This window comes from Anopheles cruzii, chromosome 2 (assembly GCF_943734635.1).
Source record: "Anopheles cruzii chromosome 2, idAnoCruzAS_RS32_06, whole genome shotgun sequence".
Classification (NCBI taxonomy): Eukaryota; Metazoa; Arthropoda; class Insecta; order Diptera; family Culicidae; genus Anopheles; species Anopheles cruzii.
In genome coordinates this window covers 47,845,479-47,864,644 of record NC_069144.1, presented here as the reverse complement: position 1 = coordinate 47,864,644, position 19,166 = coordinate 47,845,479, and the positions used below count along the sequence as shown (strand labels likewise).

At 49.9% G+C, this 19,166-nt stretch overlaps 1 protein-coding gene and 7 non-coding genes across 8 annotated transcripts; 4 read left to right on the top strand and 4 right to left on the bottom strand.

Annotated features, from left to right (window-relative positions):
* The first annotated feature begins 10 nt into the window (after nt 1-10).
* LOC128267901 (WD repeat and HMG-box DNA-binding protein 1) lies at nt 11-4,081 on the top strand. The gene is made up of 9 exons (XM_053004850.1): nt 11-91; nt 173-410; nt 482-722; nt 789-1,280; nt 1,357-2,261; nt 2,345-2,605; nt 2,670-2,828; nt 3,287-3,403; nt 3,542-4,081. The coding sequence occupies exons 1-9, from the start codon at nt 15-17 to the stop codon at nt 4,079-4,081; spliced, it is 3,030 nt and encodes a 1,009-aa protein (XP_052860810.1). The 5' UTR covers nt 11-14.
* On the top strand, nt 2,985-3,088 carry Trnay-gua (transfer RNA tyrosine (anticodon GUA)). Its single transcript has 2 exons — nt 2,985-3,021; nt 3,053-3,088. It is a non-coding gene; the product is annotated as a tRNA-Tyr (tRNA).
* A 6,780-nt stretch (nt 4,082-10,861) lies between the features above and the next one.
* On the bottom strand, nt 10,862-11,027 carry Trnay-gua (transfer RNA tyrosine (anticodon GUA)). Its single transcript has 2 exons — nt 10,991-11,027; nt 10,862-10,897 (listed from the first exon to the last, which is right to left on the bottom strand). It is a non-coding gene; the product is annotated as a tRNA-Tyr (tRNA).
* Nucleotides 11,028-11,376: 349 nt separating this feature from the next.
* On the bottom strand, nt 11,377-11,523 carry Trnay-gua (transfer RNA tyrosine (anticodon GUA)). Its single transcript has 2 exons — nt 11,487-11,523; nt 11,377-11,412 (listed from the first exon to the last, which is right to left on the bottom strand). It is a non-coding gene; the product is annotated as a tRNA-Tyr (tRNA).
* Nucleotides 11,524-11,730: 207 nt separating this feature from the next.
* Nucleotides 11,731-11,905, bottom strand: Trnay-gua (transfer RNA tyrosine (anticodon GUA)). The gene is made up of 2 exons: nt 11,869-11,905; nt 11,731-11,766 (listed from the first exon to the last, which is right to left on the bottom strand). It is a non-coding gene; the product is annotated as a tRNA-Tyr (tRNA).
* Nucleotides 11,906-12,461: 556 nt separating this feature from the next.
* Nucleotides 12,462-12,656, bottom strand: Trnay-gua (transfer RNA tyrosine (anticodon GUA)). The gene is made up of 2 exons: nt 12,620-12,656; nt 12,462-12,497 (listed from the first exon to the last, which is right to left on the bottom strand). It is a non-coding gene; the product is annotated as a tRNA-Tyr (tRNA).
* Nucleotides 12,657-17,962: 5,306 nt separating this feature from the next.
* Nucleotides 17,963-18,137, top strand: Trnay-gua (transfer RNA tyrosine (anticodon GUA)). The gene is made up of 2 exons: nt 17,963-17,999; nt 18,102-18,137. It is a non-coding gene; the product is annotated as a tRNA-Tyr (tRNA).
* A 258-nt stretch (nt 18,138-18,395) lies between these two features.
* Trnay-gua (transfer RNA tyrosine (anticodon GUA)) lies at nt 18,396-18,535 on the top strand. Its single transcript has 2 exons — nt 18,396-18,432; nt 18,500-18,535. It is a non-coding gene; the product is annotated as a tRNA-Tyr (tRNA).
* Nucleotides 18,536-19,166: the final 631 nt, after the last annotated feature.

Sequence of the window (19,166 nt, the reverse complement as noted above, 5' to 3'; positions counted from 1 at the left end):
AATAAGTTACTAAAATGCCGTTGAAACAGTCGCCGATGCGCTTTGCCCATATAATGGGCTACACCACCATTGTCTATGAGAAAGATGGAGCGTAAGTCGCAAATAAGGGCCGAAATTTGGTTCGCACGAGACAAGAAGTACTCATTTTATTGTTGTATTTTACATTTGGCAGCGCCGTCATAAGCATTGGTTATGATGGAGATCTTCGAGTGTGGCCCGGATTTGGCGATATAGATCCACCGACAATGTGTCTTGGCGAGCACTTATGGGCGGTGTTACAGCACGATGATCGATTGCTCCTTGCCGGCCATCTCAACACCGTTCAGGCTTACAAGTATCCCTCAATGGAAAAGGATGGAATCGTGTTTCGCTTCACTGCCTACGTTACGAGTATAGTAAAAAACGAAGACGTAAGATGCATGCTGCGGAAAGTGCAGGAAGGTTACGCGTACATAACACCTATTGTTGTTGTTGCCCACAGTATCTGGTAGCCGGGTCGGAAGATGCAACCATTAAAATATTAACCCTCAAGAGCGGCAAACAGCATGTGCTGGACAACTTGGGAGGACCCGTGATCAGTATGGACGTTAGCCGGAAGAACATGCTTGCGGCCAGCATGGGCAACGGAGAGCTGTGCGTTTGGAACATGGATACGAAAGAGCTGTTACAAACCTTTGAGGATCTTCCAAAGGTGAAGAGTTTTGAGGTTGTTCTGTATTTCGGTACGTGCTTAAACTGATTTACAAGCGTCGCGAATTCTTCATTCCTAACATTTTCTCGTACCGTAGTATCGCCCACTTTTGAACCGAAAAACGGCGCATACCTGGCGTACCCCGAAGGGAATGAAGTTATCATCGTGAGCACCAAAACCTGGAAGGTGGTGCGAACGCTTTCCAACAGCCAAGCTCGGTCGGACCTAACGGTTTGCTGTTACTCACCCAACGGCGCACTGCTTGCCGCTGGTAATGAATCGGGGGAAATCATGGTATGGAAAACCAAAAGCGGAAAACTGATCGAAGGGCTGAAATCGTTCGACGACAATCCAATCACGAAGATCGCGTGGAATCCGCAGAACCAAGAGGAGCTTGCAATTTCGGACGGAAACGGGCAGATAGGCACGGTGACCGGAATAGTTGTCGAGGACGATGAGGACGACATGGACGAAATGGACGACGCGGAATGCGATATTGTCGCGATGGCGGAGAAGGAAGAGGAACAAGAGAAAGAGCAGCAGCAGAGCAAGAAGCAAGACGGAGTAAACGCCACCAATGAAGGTAAGTGTGGTAACGGGTGTCTGACCCGCGATTTGCACTTAACCGCCGCACATTTGTGTCGTAGATAAAAGGGATGGAAAAGTTGGGGCTGCGGCTACACCGGCGATCGCGAATCCTTGCGACGATCCCGACGATGATACGAACGAAAATTGCATCCAGCTGGAAAAGTTGAAATCGCAAGTCATGGGCGGAACACAAAGGGAAGCTCTGGCGTTTGCCGACTTTGGCGATGATGACGACGATAGAGCCACGGTACGAAGTGAACGCCAGGCAAAATCATTTCCTCAGCAAGCTTCCTTCCAACCCGGGGCCACCTCGCTGTGGCTCGAACACTGCTATCTGGCGTACAACCATGTCGGAATCGTGCGACGCCACGAGACCGATCAGGAAAGCTCCATCGACGTAGAGTATCACAGTACGGAGCACGGTTCCGGTTTCAATTTACTCGGCTCTAGTCACACGATGGCCAGTCTGAGCGAAACCGTACTGGCCATTGCATCGCCGAGCGAAGATGGGAAGCCCAGCAAAGTGGTTTGTATCAATCACTTTGCTTTCGGGACACGCGAGTGGAGCTTCACGATGCCAAATTGCGAGGATATCATCGCTGTGGCCGCTTCTGAAAAGAGCGTCATCGTGGCAACCGATAGCCGGTTGTTGCGTATTTACACTGCCTATGGAACGCAGCGGGAAATATTTAGCGTACCGGGTCCGATCGTTGCCCTGGGAGCGTACGGAGATCACTTTCTCGTTACGTATCACAGCGGGCCAGCCAGTGAGGATCAACACATCACGATGATGATGGTAACGTGCGTGGGCTCCAAGCTTCGCTGCCGCGAAGTGCGTGTCCCATTGTCGGCCCGTTCTGAGCTACGCTGGATCGGTTATACGGACCGTGGATCACCGGTGGTGTACGATAGCGCCGGTGTGCTCAATCTTTACCATGCTCCGTCCAACTTTTGGATGCCGATCTTTAATGCAGAAAACATGGTAACACCGAAACGCGTTGACTCGACGATACGACGATGAAATACTCAATCGATTTGCTTTTTTCTTGTGTGCATTTCATGTAGAACGGTAAAAATGCATCGGACACTCTGTTTATTATCAAGGTATCCGAGTCGACGCAGCAAGTGCAATTTTTGCAATGCCGAGGCGCCAAGTATCCGCTGACGTACCCCAAACCCATTCCGATGGAACAAACGCTTGCGCTGCCGGTTTGCGATAGCATTGCCGCCAAAGATCAGCTCGAGGACGAGCTTGTCCGATTGCTGTACCTCAAGGTGGACGATCCAGACGCAGATTTCAAGGAAAAGTCTATCAAATTGTTTGTGGTAAGTGCCCGTATGCACCATGTGTCTCAAAAGATGTTTCTAATGCGATGCGATCTGGTTTCAGATGGCGTGCCACAATGAATGTGAACTACGGGCAAAGGAGCTGGCGGAGCGGCTTGGTTCTACCGAGTTAGTTCCACTGTTGATTAAATATGCATCCAAAGTACGCCGTTTTCGTCTGGCGGAAGCGATGGCCACGATGCTACCCGTGCTTCAAAAACAGGTAAAGTTGAGTGATAAATGATTAAAACTCCGTTTGAGCGCACCCTGGGTGGGAAGCGGCCGAGTGTGTGCGTGAAAGTACCTCCGTGGAGAGTGTGTGTGCGTTAGTTGCCTTCGCTGTGCGTCAAGTAGGCCGTTAGTGTACGGTGTGTACAAGCCTTCGATAGCTCAGTTGGTAGAGCGGTGGACTGTAGAAGCAAGCTTGTTGTGTCGAGCAAAATAGTAATCCATAGGTCACTGGTTCAAATCCGGTTCGAAGGAACGCAGAAAAACTTTTTTCCAGTATGGGAGAACCTTTTGCTTGTGTAGCATTTTTTATAGTAAAAAGAGAAATAATTTTTTTATTACTTTTAGTGAAAAAGAAGCAACAATAGAAGAAAGAGTTCTTAGTGATGAACGTGGTTGTGAAAGACGATGTGTACCATGTACGTTTTTTTTCTATTATTCTGTCCCCTATAGGAAGAGCAAGAAGAAAAGGTGGAGCAGGAAAGGGAACAAGAGAATGTGGCCTTTGCGAGCGAACTGCAGCACATCAATCTTCAGGCGATTACGAAGAAGGACACGACACCGAAAATAGTAAGTGGCACCGATTGCCAGCTGTTATTTCCGATCCTGCCTGGCTGTGTCGGCATAGATTCTTCCCGGTGGCCCAGTTTTTTTTCTCTCCTTTTGCTAACCATCCAATATCATCCGTTTTCTTTCATTTGCCGATAGAAACCGCTTCCAGTTGGCACCAAGCGGGCCAACAATCCATTCCGCAAGGCGACGCCCGCTGGCGGCGATGCTACATTATCGTCGTCGTCGCCCGCATCGTCGCCGGGCGGTTCCAACCCGTTGGAACACTTGACCGGCAAAGCGATCGGGTTTGCAGCCAGTCCCGGAAGCTCAAGGACGGCATCTTCCGAGGGGACCCCCGGGACCGGGCAGGACGAAAATCGTCCGCAAAATGGTGCCGGCAAACGGCAGGACTCGGCCTCGGGAGGCAATAAGTTTCTGCCCTGGTTCGAGGAAAATCGAACCGAGCTGCAGGGGCGCCATCCGGAGGCTGGCGAGTCCGAGTTGATCAAAATCGGAATGCGAGAGTTTCGCACCCAGCAACAGCAGCAGAAATCAACTGCCGGAGCGGATGGTGGTGTCGAATGCGGCACCACCACCACCCCGAAGGCGGCCGAAAAGCGCAAGCTTGACGAAACGGATCAACCCGAAAGCGGTGTCTCCAAGTTGGCCAAGTTTGGGTTCGTGAAGAATGCTTAGATGTTAAGGTCAGTGTGTTAACTTTATTCATTAAACTGTGCTCTATTCGGGAGGGAAATTAAACTGCTCGTCTAAGGTGCATTTCATACCGAAACCGTGTAGATATCACGCCCGCCGGAAGCGACAATCCGTCACCAATCACAGTGCCCGTGCTCCCCAGGGAGATTCGAGCACTAACTGGCGATCGGCAGCGCGCGAAACAGGGATCCACGAAGCATTAGGAGGCGCATTGTTGTTCGACCTCTCGTGTCACTCAATCATCGGTCGTTACCACGGAGAGTGTGCCGAAAGTGCCAACCATAAGGTCGCACGGGCGCACCCGAGAAGAAGCGGTTAAAATAGAACTCTCTTTCTCACGTGCGCATGGATCCTTATTGATTGCGATACAGACGAAGCACGTCCCGGATCCCAAACCACCAAATCGATCAAATCAATTACAAACCGTCGACTCATCGCCGTCCATCCTCGATGATGATGGGTGACCCTTCAACAGATTCGATTGGCGGTTCGATTGGAGGTAGTAATCCGCTTGAAGAGTTGTCAATCGTCAACTCGTTCATCATCCATCAACCAGGATGCCGCGCTGACTTCCGGGATTCGGAGGCCCAATTTGGTTTTTCTCTTTTCGGCTTCGGCACACGCCGCACCGTCTGCCCCCGGGTCAGGTGAAGCCGGTCACAAAGCGGACCCTCTCATAGGGGGAAGCGGATACACCGATGCGGTTAATTATAGGATTGGGATCGGGTTGGGTTGACTTTTCCATTTGCGTTTGTCACCCATTCGCTTACGCCCGGCGTGCGGTCCATTGCGGGATGGAAATCGAGAAGAGGTTACAAATGTTCCGTGCGCCGTGTGTCGGGGAATTATCGTCCGACGGGCACGAAATGCGGCATGTTCCGGTTGACACTTGAGACATGAGGCGCCAGGGGGCACTTCAATTAATCGACCGGCGCTCGAAATGTGACAATAGTTGTGACATTTTTTCAGTTTTCCATTCAAAATTGTGACGCACTTTTAATGGTGCATTGCAGATGCGAGTGTTCTCAACGTGCCTCGAACACGCTGCGTTAAGATTCAGAAATTAATGATTAGCTTAATGGGCGCTGGCCAAACGTTAATCGTGGCACTTGATTAATTATCCGTGGGTTCAAGCCTCGCGCGTTTTCAAAATGTATCTAAGATAGTAAATCCCGCCACGATCGTGTTCCGAGGCATCGGCGTTCGATCCGTTCGCTCCCACAAAGCACCCGGGACGCGTGTGTGAGACCGCACCGTGTGCCATATTCCCGTGCGACTCGCCAGAAGTGGATCAATCGCTGCGGAAAATTCTCCCTTGCGGGAAAAAGTAGGGAGACAAACGCGTGCGCCCGGCGCCCGAGTGTGCGTGACCTGACGGCTACTGGCCACCGTTTTTTTTTCTTCTGTTGTTGCTCTGTGTCTTCTTCTTGGCTTTAGCGGCGTCGTTGGTCGCGGTGCAATTTTTCCCACCCAAAAGCTGGGAACCGAAGAACATTCCGATGGGAACCGGACCGGAGTGAGTGTGGTTCTCGTGCGAACTTTCCATTTCATCGCTTCGTCCGGTGAGAACCGATGTTGTCGCGTGTGTCGGGTGGGAATGGCCCAGAACTCGTGTGGCACCCCACTCGACGGAAGTGACAGAGCGCCCCCCACGAAAGGGTGAGAAGAGAGTGTATCGCTGCAGTCAGTGAGATATGCGCGATCGCAGATGGAGAGGGGGAAAGAGAGAAGGCACGATCAGAATGCGTATTGATCGCGTACGCTGAAGATAAGATCTTCTCGACGTGTGATGAAGTGAGAACAGCAGCTCTCAGTTGACACTTGTTCGGCCAGAAAGTGGTGACCGCACCACACACAATCTGTTTCCAATCTGTGCCGCGTGGACAAATAGAAGTGTAAATAGTTACACTTTGGACAGTTGCTCCAATTATGATTGTGAATCAGCCGAAAGGGTAAGTGGCTCTTCAATCGACATTGGTCGCCACCGTCGAATGTTAATATCAATTCCGATCGTGCTAACAACAACAACGACGACGACGACGGCGAGAAGATTTGTTTACTCGAATTCGCTCTTCAATCCGGAGCGCAGTGTCATTTATCGCGCCACTTGCGATAGTGGAGTGTAGCGCACTCAACCAGGGCAACTCATCGAAAAAAAGATATCTACCGAAAAAGGAATGATGTACCGGAACAAGTGTCCGTCGCGCCGGTGCGGAATGCGCCGGGAAGGGGTTGCAGTGAAGTGGAGAACAGCAAAAATGGAACCGCGGCGGCGTGGTGGCAAACGCAGCACCGCGAAGTTCACGTGGGATTCATCGGGACCCAAGTGGCGCGGGGGGGTTATAGCGTTACCGTGGGACCGTTCGGATCGATGGGAAAGTTCCTCCGAAGGCGCCGCCGCCGCCGCCGTTCCTCGTGGCCGCCGTTCTTTCCGTTTTCTGTTTCTATATCACTCTCTCGTTCGTTTGTGTGTTTTCAGTTCGGTTCGGTTTTCACTGTGGGAAATATTGGCCACTGTGGGAACCACAAACAGCGCGAGGTACGGAAAGAGAAGGGGTGCGCCTCCGCCGCATCGTTATCAGCAGCTATCGGATCCCGCGAAAGGGAGAACCATTGGAAGAACTCGCTGGTTTAGAACTCGGTGGGGAATGTTTATGAGAAATTCTCGTTCTGAAGAAAAAAAAGTTCTTCCCAAGACGGATCCCGGAAAGGGGGCTCGGGTCGCGGACCAATACCGGTGCGCGTAATTGAACCTAATTTTGGCTATCATGTTTCCTTTCCCATGTGCACCGTGTGCACCCCAGAGCGCGGCCACAAATGATGCGTTTTTATTGTTGGCCCCGGGAACAGGTTGTTTTCCCTCGGTGGGTATTAAGCAACCCGGCCCGGAATGTTGTGACCGGGAGCGATTGCTCGCTCTCACGCGGGGTTCGTTGCACCCCTTGAAGCCGTTTAATCGTTTGCAAATCGTCCAAATGGCCTGGCGACATTTAAATATTGCACACACACACACAGGCGGCCCCCGGTGCAATAAAACGCAACGGAAAGCCGAACAAAAAAAAAACGATTCCAGACAGGGGATGACGATGCATTTGCATCAGATGCGCGCGCGCCCGCTGGTGCAGAAAGGTCCACCAGGACACCTTCACGAGGGGAAGCGAATCCTTGGGAAAACAAGCTCTCCTGCCGGGGAACCCCTTGCGCGTCCTGTGTCGGTGATGAAAATCTCGCCCTTTTCACGGGCGAATCCCACGACGCCGGAGATCGCACTCGACCGGATCTCGACGACCCAAGCTGGCCAATCGGTAAACAATTTTCTCATCGGAAAAAAAAAGTTTATTACTCCGAGCGCGGCCTATGGGAAAAGTTTCCGATCAAGGGTGTAGGATGTGTGGCCTCGGCCCTCTCGGGAGAGATAATTATGTTCCCTGTGTACCGCTGTGTGTGTGTGTCTGTTATTGCGATTTCGACTCATGTGACTTTTCTGGTCAATTATAGAAAGTGTGCCTGGGTGTGTGCGTGCGCCGAGCGAAGGAACGCTAGAACGAGTCATGCATGGCCGACTCCCGACGACCACCAGACGAATGTGCCGAGGGGGGGAGCGGAAAAGTGCTGTTTGAATGCGCGTCTGGACGCCGCCTGGGCCTACGACTGCTGCTGCTGACTGACACATTTCGCTGCTTTTCTGGCCGCCGAGACGGCCGTCGTTGTCACAACACCGCTCTACGCTTCCTTCCTGCTTCGGCGAAGCGACCGCGGACTATCTTCCCGCGAGACCGAGGAGCTTTCGTGTTTCCCATGCGCTCGATAAGCGTGTGACTGGGAAAAACCGGCGGCCGGTTCGGTTCGCCGTCAGAGCCCTTGTGCCCGCCAGAGTTCTATTCTCTGGTCCGGTGGGATCCGCACTGTGTGACGGACTGGTGCAACGATGACGAGATGTTCTCGGGATGCGCCCGCCTATAACTTTTGCCCATCGGTGTGTGACCATGAAATAGGTGGGCGCCGCGTCAATCGCCAATTACGGTTTGATTTATGGCCACCACACCACAGCGTAATGTCCACCGAAAGGTCCTGCGTCATGCGGAAATCATTAGGATTGTCGGTTGTGAGCGAGATTGTGGGCTTTAAAGCCCGCAAGGACGCCTTTAAAATCACACCATGTCAGCAACAAGAGGTTGCTCTGTCACAATAGAAAGGAATCGCGCAAGGACACACGGCACCAATTAACCGACGGGCCGGATGCTGCCGTAGTAGGCATTGGCGACGATCGATCCATCTCGGGTGTCGTCTTTTGTTGTTTGAGCTTCATTTTCGATTCGATTGTCTTCTTTGCCGACGCCGACGTGTTGACCATCTGCTGACCGTGTTGTACGGATGGTGGGCGGACAACCTACCACGGAATGGCGCAACGGTTGATGGCACCCACGGCAGTGGTCACTCGATTACAAACGCCTCCGTGTGGCTTCTGTGTCGACAGCTGGTTTAAAGTGGGATGATGCGCCTACTAGACTGTGCACATCCTGCGAGACTTGACATTAAGTGGATTACTGTGTTGTTGATTGTGGCGAACCATGCTTCAGGGGCCAGGTTTTAAAGTGCTGGATGACCACCTGACCACAGTTGACCACAGCTGACCGTAAAGTCAATTGTTTTTCTGCGCGATCCGTGGGATGGTGTTTTTGCACGCGGCAGTCATTGCGAAAATGGGCGCGTCATTTATTCACGGTCGCCGGCCCTGGGTCGGGTGAAGTGTTTTTAGAGAATTATAGCGGAATTAGTTCCGCTCTGTAAAATTTTCAAATGTTTTCACTTGCAATCAACGTGTTCGATGTCTTTCTTTTATTGCGCCACGTTCAGCCGTGAGAGAGGATACACTTTGTAAGGGGCAGCAACTTCATGTTCCGATTATTCATGCACCGTTTTTTACGTTCTGCCACTTAAAGGGACATTTTGGAAGTGGTGATCCCTCCCGTGCACGTACCACGTCGACAACCGATTCGTTGCGGTGTATAAAATTAGTACTGAAATTGGCGTAAAATATCAGAAACTTGTGCGATAAACTTTAAATCCGATGATAATGTGCCGAGGGTGGTCGATTGCGATGTCTGTAAATTTTATTGATATGTTGGCGACTGACCATAAACTGTCCAGCGACACTGAACGTGGACGTGGAACGAATTGCATGGCACACGAAAGGGACTGTTAATTTGACCCTCATAAACGAAAAAAATCGAATTTTATAATTTCACCCACGGTTGGCAACACTTATAACGCCCTCGGTGCGTGCGGTCTCTCGAGCACGATGTCGTCCGATTGAATTTATTTCATTTCGATTCCGGACGACACTATAATCTGCAAACTGCTTCACTCAGCACGACGTTGGTTGGACAAATAAATTACCTCAGAGCCGATACGTTGGTCAATCCGTAAGGGCAGAGGTCCATCTTTTGCATGCGATTGCCCTACCTTCATTACCACGCGCATACGCGACCCCACGCAAACGGACTTCCTGGCGGGGAGCGTAATGGTGCAAATAATCAACATCCCATTGAAGTGAGTTACGAGCGAAAATATTTTGGATCGTAAATAATTTAAAGCTTTGTGCGCGCGGCACCGTATTGGAATCGAATTTGCATCGGCCAACAATTATTGACCATCGCGGTTCGGGGGCCGCAATCGTAAAATCAGCCACATAAGCGGAGCCATTCATTAAGAGTATTCCCTTCCCTTCGCACCGCAATGCTGAACGTTCGACGTTTGAAATTGAAATTTGATTATTACAAACTATCCAATCCCAGCGAGACGTGGCGAGGTCCTTCGGCACGCTGACAACCGATTAAAGGGGCCAGCGGTCGATCATCATCGGTGCGATTTTGTCTCGAAACGGGGCCACTCAACGGGGACAGTCTGTAACGAGTTTTAGCAACACGTGGCCGATTTTTTTTTGTATATTATTTTAAGCTTTTATTGGTGCAACTATCACTTTTGAAACATTTTTGGCGACCATGTTTTATGTATCTTGAGACATAGTACTTCGAAAATTAATATGAATGCTTTCGATTTATTTCCTACGGCCGAAAAGTGAAGCAGAACGCCACTGTTCGAACGGAGACTTCAAACAAATTAAACCTCCGATAGGCGATGCGGCACGCGGCGACGGCGGACAGGCGAGCGGCGCGCGTGTTAAAGTGGATGTTCGTCCCATCCCTCGTCCGCGAAAAGCGGGCCGACCCGTGGAAGGGTCGTTCGGGATGGAAAAGGAAGTTGTAAGTTTAATTAACATCCGCCGGCCCATGTTGGGTTTTTGTAACAATATGTAGAATTGGGTTTCCCATTGGCGAGGTCGTCGAGGAGATTTTAAATGAGCTCTCGCCGAGAAAGGACACGAGTGTGAGGGCCGGGTGATTTCCGTGAATTGGAAACATTCTACAATCGCATTCTTTTCGCATCCTTCCCTCGATCCGCCTGCCGCGCATCAACGGTCTCATTTGGCGCACACGTGACCGAGCGCGTGTTGGTCGTTTTTGGGTGATTTTCGATGTTGCCTGCCTGCCGCACTTATTTCATGGCCGTCCCGGGATCGAAATTATGATTCTAATTTTTATTGCGATTGTTTTATGCATCCGTCCCGGCGGGTGTGTGTGGGTGCATGAGGGTGCGCGGCAGTGAGTAGGTGCCTTTCGCGTGGGTTTTGGGAAAACACTGTACACTGTATTGGTTTGTTTGCAATTGCGAAGCAAAAAAAGCTTAACCTGCTCTCTCTCCTTCGAACCGGATTTGAACCAGTGACCTATGGATTTCTATTGTTTTGTGGTGGATCAAGGCGTTGTAACGGCGGTGGTGCTGCATGAACCCCACCGCACAACAACGATCTTCAACACCACAAGCGAGCTACAGTCCACCGCTCTACCAACTGAGCTATCGAAGGCTTGTGAGTGAAGCTCAGCATTTTGCCTACAAAGCCCACAGTTTTTCGCTTCTCAAAGCAGTTCACTCCATAAGCGATCGCGAAGCAATGGCCCCAGCGCAACCAATAGAGAGAGAGTTGCCCGGTGGTAGTGGAAGTCCCTTCATTGGCGCTATAAATAACAAAGAGAAAGTAACTTCACCACACCCAGTTAGGGGAGTAGGGCAGTTTATTGGACTAGGTTCGATGTAAATTGGAGAAACTTCAACAAGATCCCAATACCCTTTTATGCAATCCTACGATCAACTTTCGTAAAGCTCCATCAAAACAAAGGTCCCACGTAAAAGGGATTGTCCATAAAAGAGAAATTTCCTTCGAACCGGATTTGAACCAGTGACCTATGGATTACTATTGTTTCTAGGAGCTGATCGTGCGTTGTTTCACTGTTGGAGTACCACACAACACGATCCTCCCAACAAGCTACAGTCCACCGCTCTACCAACTGAGCTATCGAAGGCTTCGAAAGAGGTTCGTCACTTTAGCCACCAGCTTCGACGTCAAAACGAACGATCGCAAAACAATAGCCCCACCCATGGCATATGACACGAGGCAAATTATCTCCATTGAGTTAGCACCAAGAAAGTAAACCTCAACGAACCTCACAAGATTGCAAACAAATGTGTCAAAAATTCACGTACAAAAAAAGGATTGCATTGATGCGATCTCCTTCGAACCGGATTTGAACCAGTGACCTATGGATTTCTATTGTTTCTGGGCTGGTCATCTCTCTCGCTGTGGCTGGTGTGCATTTGTGGCGCACGCAACACAACAGCTGAAGCATGATGATCACCCCAACCGAACTCTACAGTCCACCGCTCTACCAACTGAGCTATCGAAGGCTGGTGACTTGAGCTCAGCGTTTCGGTTTCAAAAAGTCGCCCCACGAAGCCCACAAACACTAGCGGAACAATGGTGCATACCGAAAGAAACCTGAACCGAACGTCGGCCCTGCCAGTTAGTGCCACGGGGCGAAAGTAAATCAGTGCTACGTGTGGGCAGCAGCTTCGTCTGTCCCGGTCTGTCCAGCGCGTCGTATCAGTTACCACCCTGGTGGAGGTGCGATAATGCCAATGTTGCATCATAATTATGTTGGTCGACGGTGGAGCCTCTGCTTGCAGTGATTGCAAATTACGACGCGACCCGACCCAACTGTTGCCAGCCCGCGGGGCCAACCGTACTTCAAAGCGAATGGAGATTGTAGTTGTCGTGGCCACGGCTGGTTTATATTTTGCTTGGTTTGCTGGGCTGGTTTTGGAGGCGCTATAAATAGACCAGCCACCCGCAGGATGGGGATTTTGGGCACCGGCTGGTGCATTGCATAGTTAACGATTTACTTGTTATGATAATCCATTATTTCGAATGATGTTCCGAACCTAAAACAAAAAATCACAGCAATCCTTCGAACCGGATTTGAACCAGTGACCTATGGATTTCTATCATTTGTGTTCCAATGACCCAAAGTGCATTTCATTGCGCATTTGTGAAGCTTTTACTTTATATAAACTATGCAGCACACGATCATAGTAACCATGGCTTGACCCAGTCGTACTACACTACAGTCCACCGCTCTACCAACTGAGCTATCGAAGGCTTGTTGGGTGTTGGTCCACAGTGCACTTGGATCAAAATGGCTGTAACTTTCTGTAACTGTAACTGTCTAACTGTAAATGGCTGTAACTTTCTGTGAGAAAGTTGTCAAACTCTCCGCCGTGTTTATTATTCAGCGAAAATTTCCAAACAAATGTCACCTTCATGGATGACACTCACCCTACAGTTTTCTTTTAATTTGTAAATTATGTTTATGCCTTTTCATGGGGTCGCTTGCGCCAACGGTTCCGGCCTCTCCCTGCTCCTTACGAGCATTCTTCCGCTAACGAACATAATCGCAGAGCGACGAACACACGGTAAAAAAAGGTCAGGAACCAAAATAGTAAAGAAGAAACGGAGAAAAGGCTTTCAACGGCGATCGCGTGCCGGTCACGTGCGAGAGTTAACTCGTTAGGTGAACGCGGCCCGTCGTTTCGCGGCATCATCGCGGTGGGGGTCTAGAGCGCACTTTAAGCCGGTGGCATGGAAAAAAGTGTCAACGGAAGCGGAATAGGAACCCCAAAGAAGCAATAGTTTAATCGTAATTTCAACCGGAAGAGGGCGATACAAATCAGCCGCGTTCACTTTCGGTATTAATATTTTCTTGCACCATTGTTCAATCCCGAATCTCTGCCTGGTGGCCTGGTTCCTCCGATTGCAACCCCAAACGAAGTGCTGCTACCGGTTGCAGAATCTGCAACGTCATCAGAACGATTAATGTGGAGGGTGCTTCTTTGTGACACGCACGTCGGGACGCCAAATTGGAATGTGTAACGTTTTATGGGCCTTTACGATGGATTGCGCTTAAATGTTATTCCCGTCAGCGTCTCTTTATATTGCGTCCCTTTCTAAGGCCATTAGGAAAATATACAAACCAGGCGCATAAGATAGCTTACTACAGATTTTGTAGAACGAAAGGCTTTGTATGAAGCATAGTTTTGTTCCGTTCCATATGCCAACAGCAACAGCCGTAAAATCAGGCGAAATATGCCGAGCCTTTTGAATTATGTGTACGCCCCGCTGATGAGGCTCTCGTTCCCTTCGTTACACAGTGTGCCAGAGGATATATTTAACTTTGAAACCCTTCACTTTTGTCAGCCCATTTTTCATGCGCCACTTCTTGAGAGCCCGTCCACTCAGAAGAGGAGCCCCAGCACTTGTTCTGGGCCCTGAATAATACAGCGGCGTAAGAAGAATCGGTGTATCCATTCGCATTCTGCGCTCGGCAATCAACAAGTGCCACTCGAGCGAAGGTTCCAGTGTGAAACCATTGTTTCACATCCGTCATGAGTGCAGTGCGGCCCCCCGAATGCTGTTGCCGTAGGCCCACCGGGCACTACATTAAAGGGATCTACTGCACCCCATCAACACTTATGACTGGTAGGACGAAAGCTGAAGCTTATTTTGTCGCCAGTGACCTCATTACGGGCCGAGGCCGGACCGAAAGGGAGCTCCTGTTTCTGTTGTCACCGCTGACGAAAGTCATCACGATGTCCAAACCCCTGCAGCACAGGTTTTTGCAATTAGAACACTGAATGTGCTTTCATTCCGAAAGCCCTAAATAAGTGAACCCTGTTAAGGTCAGAGGGTAAAAATAATGCCGCTCTTAGGAAGGATTTTGTGCATGACACCATGGCTGTTGCTGGCTGAGCAAAAAACAAGCGAGCGCAAAGATTTCTTTTCCATCCGGTCGGATGGTCGCTGCGCTGTGCTATCATCATTAAACCCACGTTCTTGTCGGCCGTCGACCGGCGTCGGGAAGAGTAAATAATAACATCTTAAGACGTGCACGCGGTATCACAGGAAATGGGGATTTTTTTTTGCTGTCTCCCTGTTGCGTAGTGCCTAAAAATGGCGTAATGGCGTTAAGTGCCGAGTGCAGTGCGGAGGGCCTAATGAACGGCTGCTACGGTGGGGTTTTTGTTTTTATCGTATCGTCAACAGCGACAGGAAGAGTGTCCTGTGGGGATTTTGTCCTCCTCAGAACAGGTTTTGCGCGTTTGTGAATGAACCCGGTCGCCGGTCGGGGGGCCTTACAACCGAACAGGAAGTGCGATGCTTTCATTCATTAATTTATCTGGCCCACCCTCCTTGGGGGCTGTGGGCGATGGACGGTAGGAAATTGATGGCCCTCACGGAGCCTTACACACAGGTGTCGTCGTCGTAATCGAGAGAACGTCGTCGTCTTCGGGCGTGCGTGAGAAAACGCCGATACGCCGTACAAAAAGGGCCTGTTCATCGAATTACCTTCCCAGTGCTCGCTGCCGGTCGTAAGGGCGAAGACCCTTAATTTGGTTTCGTTTGGGGCGACGAGGGGGTGCTCTTGGTGCGCCCCGTGACCTTGATAAAATTCGGCAACCGGTACTTAAGCATAATCACGCACAGCTCCCCCTGGCACCGGTTCTCACAGGAGCCCTGGTGCGGCGCTCGGAAGACCGGTAGCTACGGTGGATGGACTTTTATTGCACGGATGTGTGTCTCCTTTTGGGCTGGAGCTCCGTGTTCTTTACGATCCACCGTCCGTACGTGTGGGTCGCCGGTGCGAAATTATGATGGCCCAGCTTCGTTGGCAAAAACCAAACGAAATGAGTGCAAACGGAAACAAATGGCAAACCGGGAGCAACCCGATAGAGTGTTTTTGTCCTCTGCAATTGAAGCCCCCGTATGTTGTGGGGCTCTTTAAATGCAAAGAAACAGGAGAAACCCCTCCGGAGATAAAGAATAACCAGTTTTGGGCACCGAAGCACCACCAGGGACCGGTTACGGTACTACGCATCCGGAATGCTCAATCACCAGCAGGACCGTCGATGGCGGATCGATCGGATGTGCTTCATTGCGCCACTCCGATCCGCATCCCGTCCCGTTGGGCGCCGATGACAATCCGTGAAATCAAAACTTACGCACCGCTGTTTTCTCCTGGGAACAGAAGGAAGAGACACATAACGAAGCCGAAGAACTCCTGTACAAGATTTAATTACCATTCTGCGAGGACCTTCATTTTCTCGATGCGAATAATTTTAACATTCATTTGGCGGCGCCCCAAGCTGGCGCGTTCGCGTTGCCAAATCCGTGTGGCGCCACGTCCGTGTCGAATATGGATTTTTTCCGGTTTTGTTTCTGTAGAAATCTTGTAATATTTCTTATATTTTATTTTTGTGATCGGGAAGACTAGTATTATGCTTCTGAATGCGTTGAGAGTTAAAGATGAACTAACTGGAGTAATCTCCAATTGTGCGGAGAAAACCTTTTTTCAATGAAAACTTGATGATATTTTTAAAACACTACTCGACTGCTCAAATTCGTATTATGACGAGGTCGCTACATTACCCCCCTTCTAGCCGAATCGCCAGGCTAGAGGAATCGTCGAGGGGAATCGCGCGTGACGGACAGCTGGCGATTCAGGCGATATCCGTTGTAGGCTAGTAGGCGCTAAGGAAATAGTACGCGTCGACCGGATCTTGTAGATTTCAGTGGAACGTCTGATAATGCCGAGTCCGGTGACGGTGCTGATGCTTGTTTTGTATCTGGATGTGAATAGTGAATGCCGGGCCAAACAAATCTCGAAATCATTGCTTTGGCGGTGGCTTGTGTTGTTGGCTCTGCTAGGCGGCTGCTCGTTGCGCCGATATCTGCGTCTCGTGCAAAGCTGTGATTGTTGGCGGTGGGTCCGGAAGCGTCGTTGATGATGTCGTGCTGACGGCGTCGCTGTTGGCATCGTAGCTGGCCGCGGTGAGTGGTTGTTGCTGTTATTGTTGTTGCTGTTGTTGCTGTTGCTGCTGATGCTGGTGCTGCTCGTGCAAATGATGTTGCTGCTGTTATTGTTGACGGAAGATGAACCTGGGTCGGCGTTGTTCCCAGGGTAGTTGTGAGATGATCCTGACTTTACGGTGCGGGTGTCGACCAGGGACCGTCTGAGATTTCAGCGCCCTGTAATCGCCGTACTTCGTACTGTCAGGTGGTGTGTTGGTTTGCTTTGCTCCCGCGTTGGAAGAATGTGGCGCTTTGTGGTGCGCGTCGCTGCTTGGTGCAGGATTGCTCTCGATTTGAGAGTGTGTGTGGGTTTGCGTTGCTCCCGCGTTGGGAGAATGTGGCGCTTTGTGGTGCGCATCGCTGCTTGGTGCAGGATTGCTCTCGATTTGAGAGTGTGTGGCGCTCTCGTCGGCGCATTTACTGCTCGTTGCAGTGTGTTGTTCCGTTGTTCGATGTTCGTATGCTCGTGTTGGCGTGTTTTCGTTCCCTCGTCGGGAGTATGTGTGTAGGTAGCTGTTCGCTGCTTAGCACTGCGCAGCTGTTTCGTTCGGAACCCTTGTTGAGTTTGTGTGGAGCACTCTCATCACAGCGTGTTTGCTTCTTCGTTGGAAGACTATGTACGTGTAGCCACAAAATGGCGCTCGTGCGGCGTAGGCTTTTTGACGTACCCAATTTTTTTGGCATGGTTTTTTGTTTTTTGACGACACGCTGGTTCACAGTATTTTTTTTACACTTTTTCACCCTCCCGATCACGTCGGGGTCACCAATGTAGAAATCTTGTAATATTTCTTATATTTTATTTTTGTGATCGGGAAGACTAGTATTATGCTTCTGAATGCGTTGAGAGTTAAAGATGAACTAACTGGAGTAATCTCCAATTGTGCGGAGAAAACCTTTTTTCAATGAAAACTTGATGATATTTTTAAAACACTACTCGACTGCTCAAATTCGTATTATGACGAGGTCGCTACATTTCACTTGCGGATGGGATGATTAAAATTGATTTTACACGGTCCCGAATTGGGAGGCATGTGCCCGAAAGCGAGAGCCTGGGACACATTCAAAAGTTATGCGTCGATTTTATGACGGGCGACCAGTTGAAGTGGTGGTTCCCATGGTGGCGTGCACTTCTCGGAACACATGTGAGGGGGGCACTGGGGATCACTTCCTTTTTCGCAAAAATGTTGCTGGCAGCAGCATAATGCGACGTGTCGCGGGGCGTGGTATTTAATACAAGAAAAAATTATAAATGTGTTCCTTACAAATATGGCTGACGCGTCCCACTGACATTTCGAATGTTTACTGCCGTTGGCTACTGCGATTGCTCCCTTTTTGCTTCTCGACGAAACCATCTTGACAAGAGAGAGAAAGGGACGATAATTGGGGAATCAGCGTTCGATTCAATGAGGTACGATTTTAATTTCAAATGGTGGGCCCAATGAAAAGCAGAGCGCCTCCATATTGGTGTGCGCTTTTGGGTGTTTTAATCATGCTGATTACTTTGTTTGATGTTTGTTTGATCAGGACCCATCATGGACATGGACCACAGTTACACAGTGCCTTTGATAGCTCAGTTGGTAGAGCGGTGGACTGTAGCTTGATGAGCGAGTTGTGGTGTGGTCAATTGTGTGGTGAAAATGCACCCCCAAAACACTGTGATCATCTCACTTTGATCGCCTCTCTCTCTATACAATAGAAATCCATAGGTCACTGGTTCAAATCCGGTTCGAAGGAAGTCGGTAATTTTTTGTTTGTTTCTTCAAAAAATGCTTCTTACGTTTTGAGTTTCTCGTTTTATTTTAATATTTATTAGAAAATCTGTCGGTAAATCTCAATTCAATCTCAATCTCTCAGAAGTTCAATTACTTCTGGATTGCTGCTATCATTAAGCTGCATGGAAGGTACTATTTGCAGGATGCCCGGACGATGATCGTTTACTGTAAGGTTTAAAACACAGCCTGTCTTGCATTGATAAGCCGTGGCTCTTCGAAGCCTTCGATAGCTCAGTTGGTAGAGCGGTGGACTGTAGCGTAGTAGAAATCGTAGTAGCAATGGATCCTTTAATCGGTCTCTCTGCACTACGAGAAACAATAGAAATCCATAGGTCACTGGTTCAAATCCGGTTCGAAGGAGTGAAATGGGAATTGATGAATACGCGCGCAATTACTATTCTTTTTCCTGTTTGCTCCTGCGATTCACCCCCAACTGCTGTTTCATTCGTGAATCTCCAACCTACGATCTTTATTTTAGTACAAATTAAATTCATTTGTTAAGGTGGGATTGCTTCGCCTGTAGACAGAGTGCAGTTTGATTGGAATCCAACCGATAGATAGCGTCCAGACATCCTGTCCTCGGGCAACAATGGTCAACCGAACGAGCACCGTACTCGACAGAACGCCGTGTCCTTAGTCTCCTCCTACTTTTCCTGCTGGATTCGCCCAGTTCGAAGACCCTTTCGCCGTCGGAAAAAAGCCTATCCTATCCTAATCCTTGGCAGCTCCTTGAAGGCGACCCTTATAACCGTCGCCGCGGACCGGCTCGCCCGAAGTCCCTCCCTGGTGAGATAATTGGAAATTTCAATCCGCAAGCACACACACGGGGACTGTGTTAAGTGCGTGTGTGCTCTGCGGGAACAATAAGAGTTGCGCAAGTGAAGTGAAGGACACGGTGCAAAATGGCTCCGACAACACCCCGCGAGCGAGAGCGAAGGGGTGTTGAAACGAACGGCCGGCGGGGGCCCCCGAACGCATGCCGACGTCACTC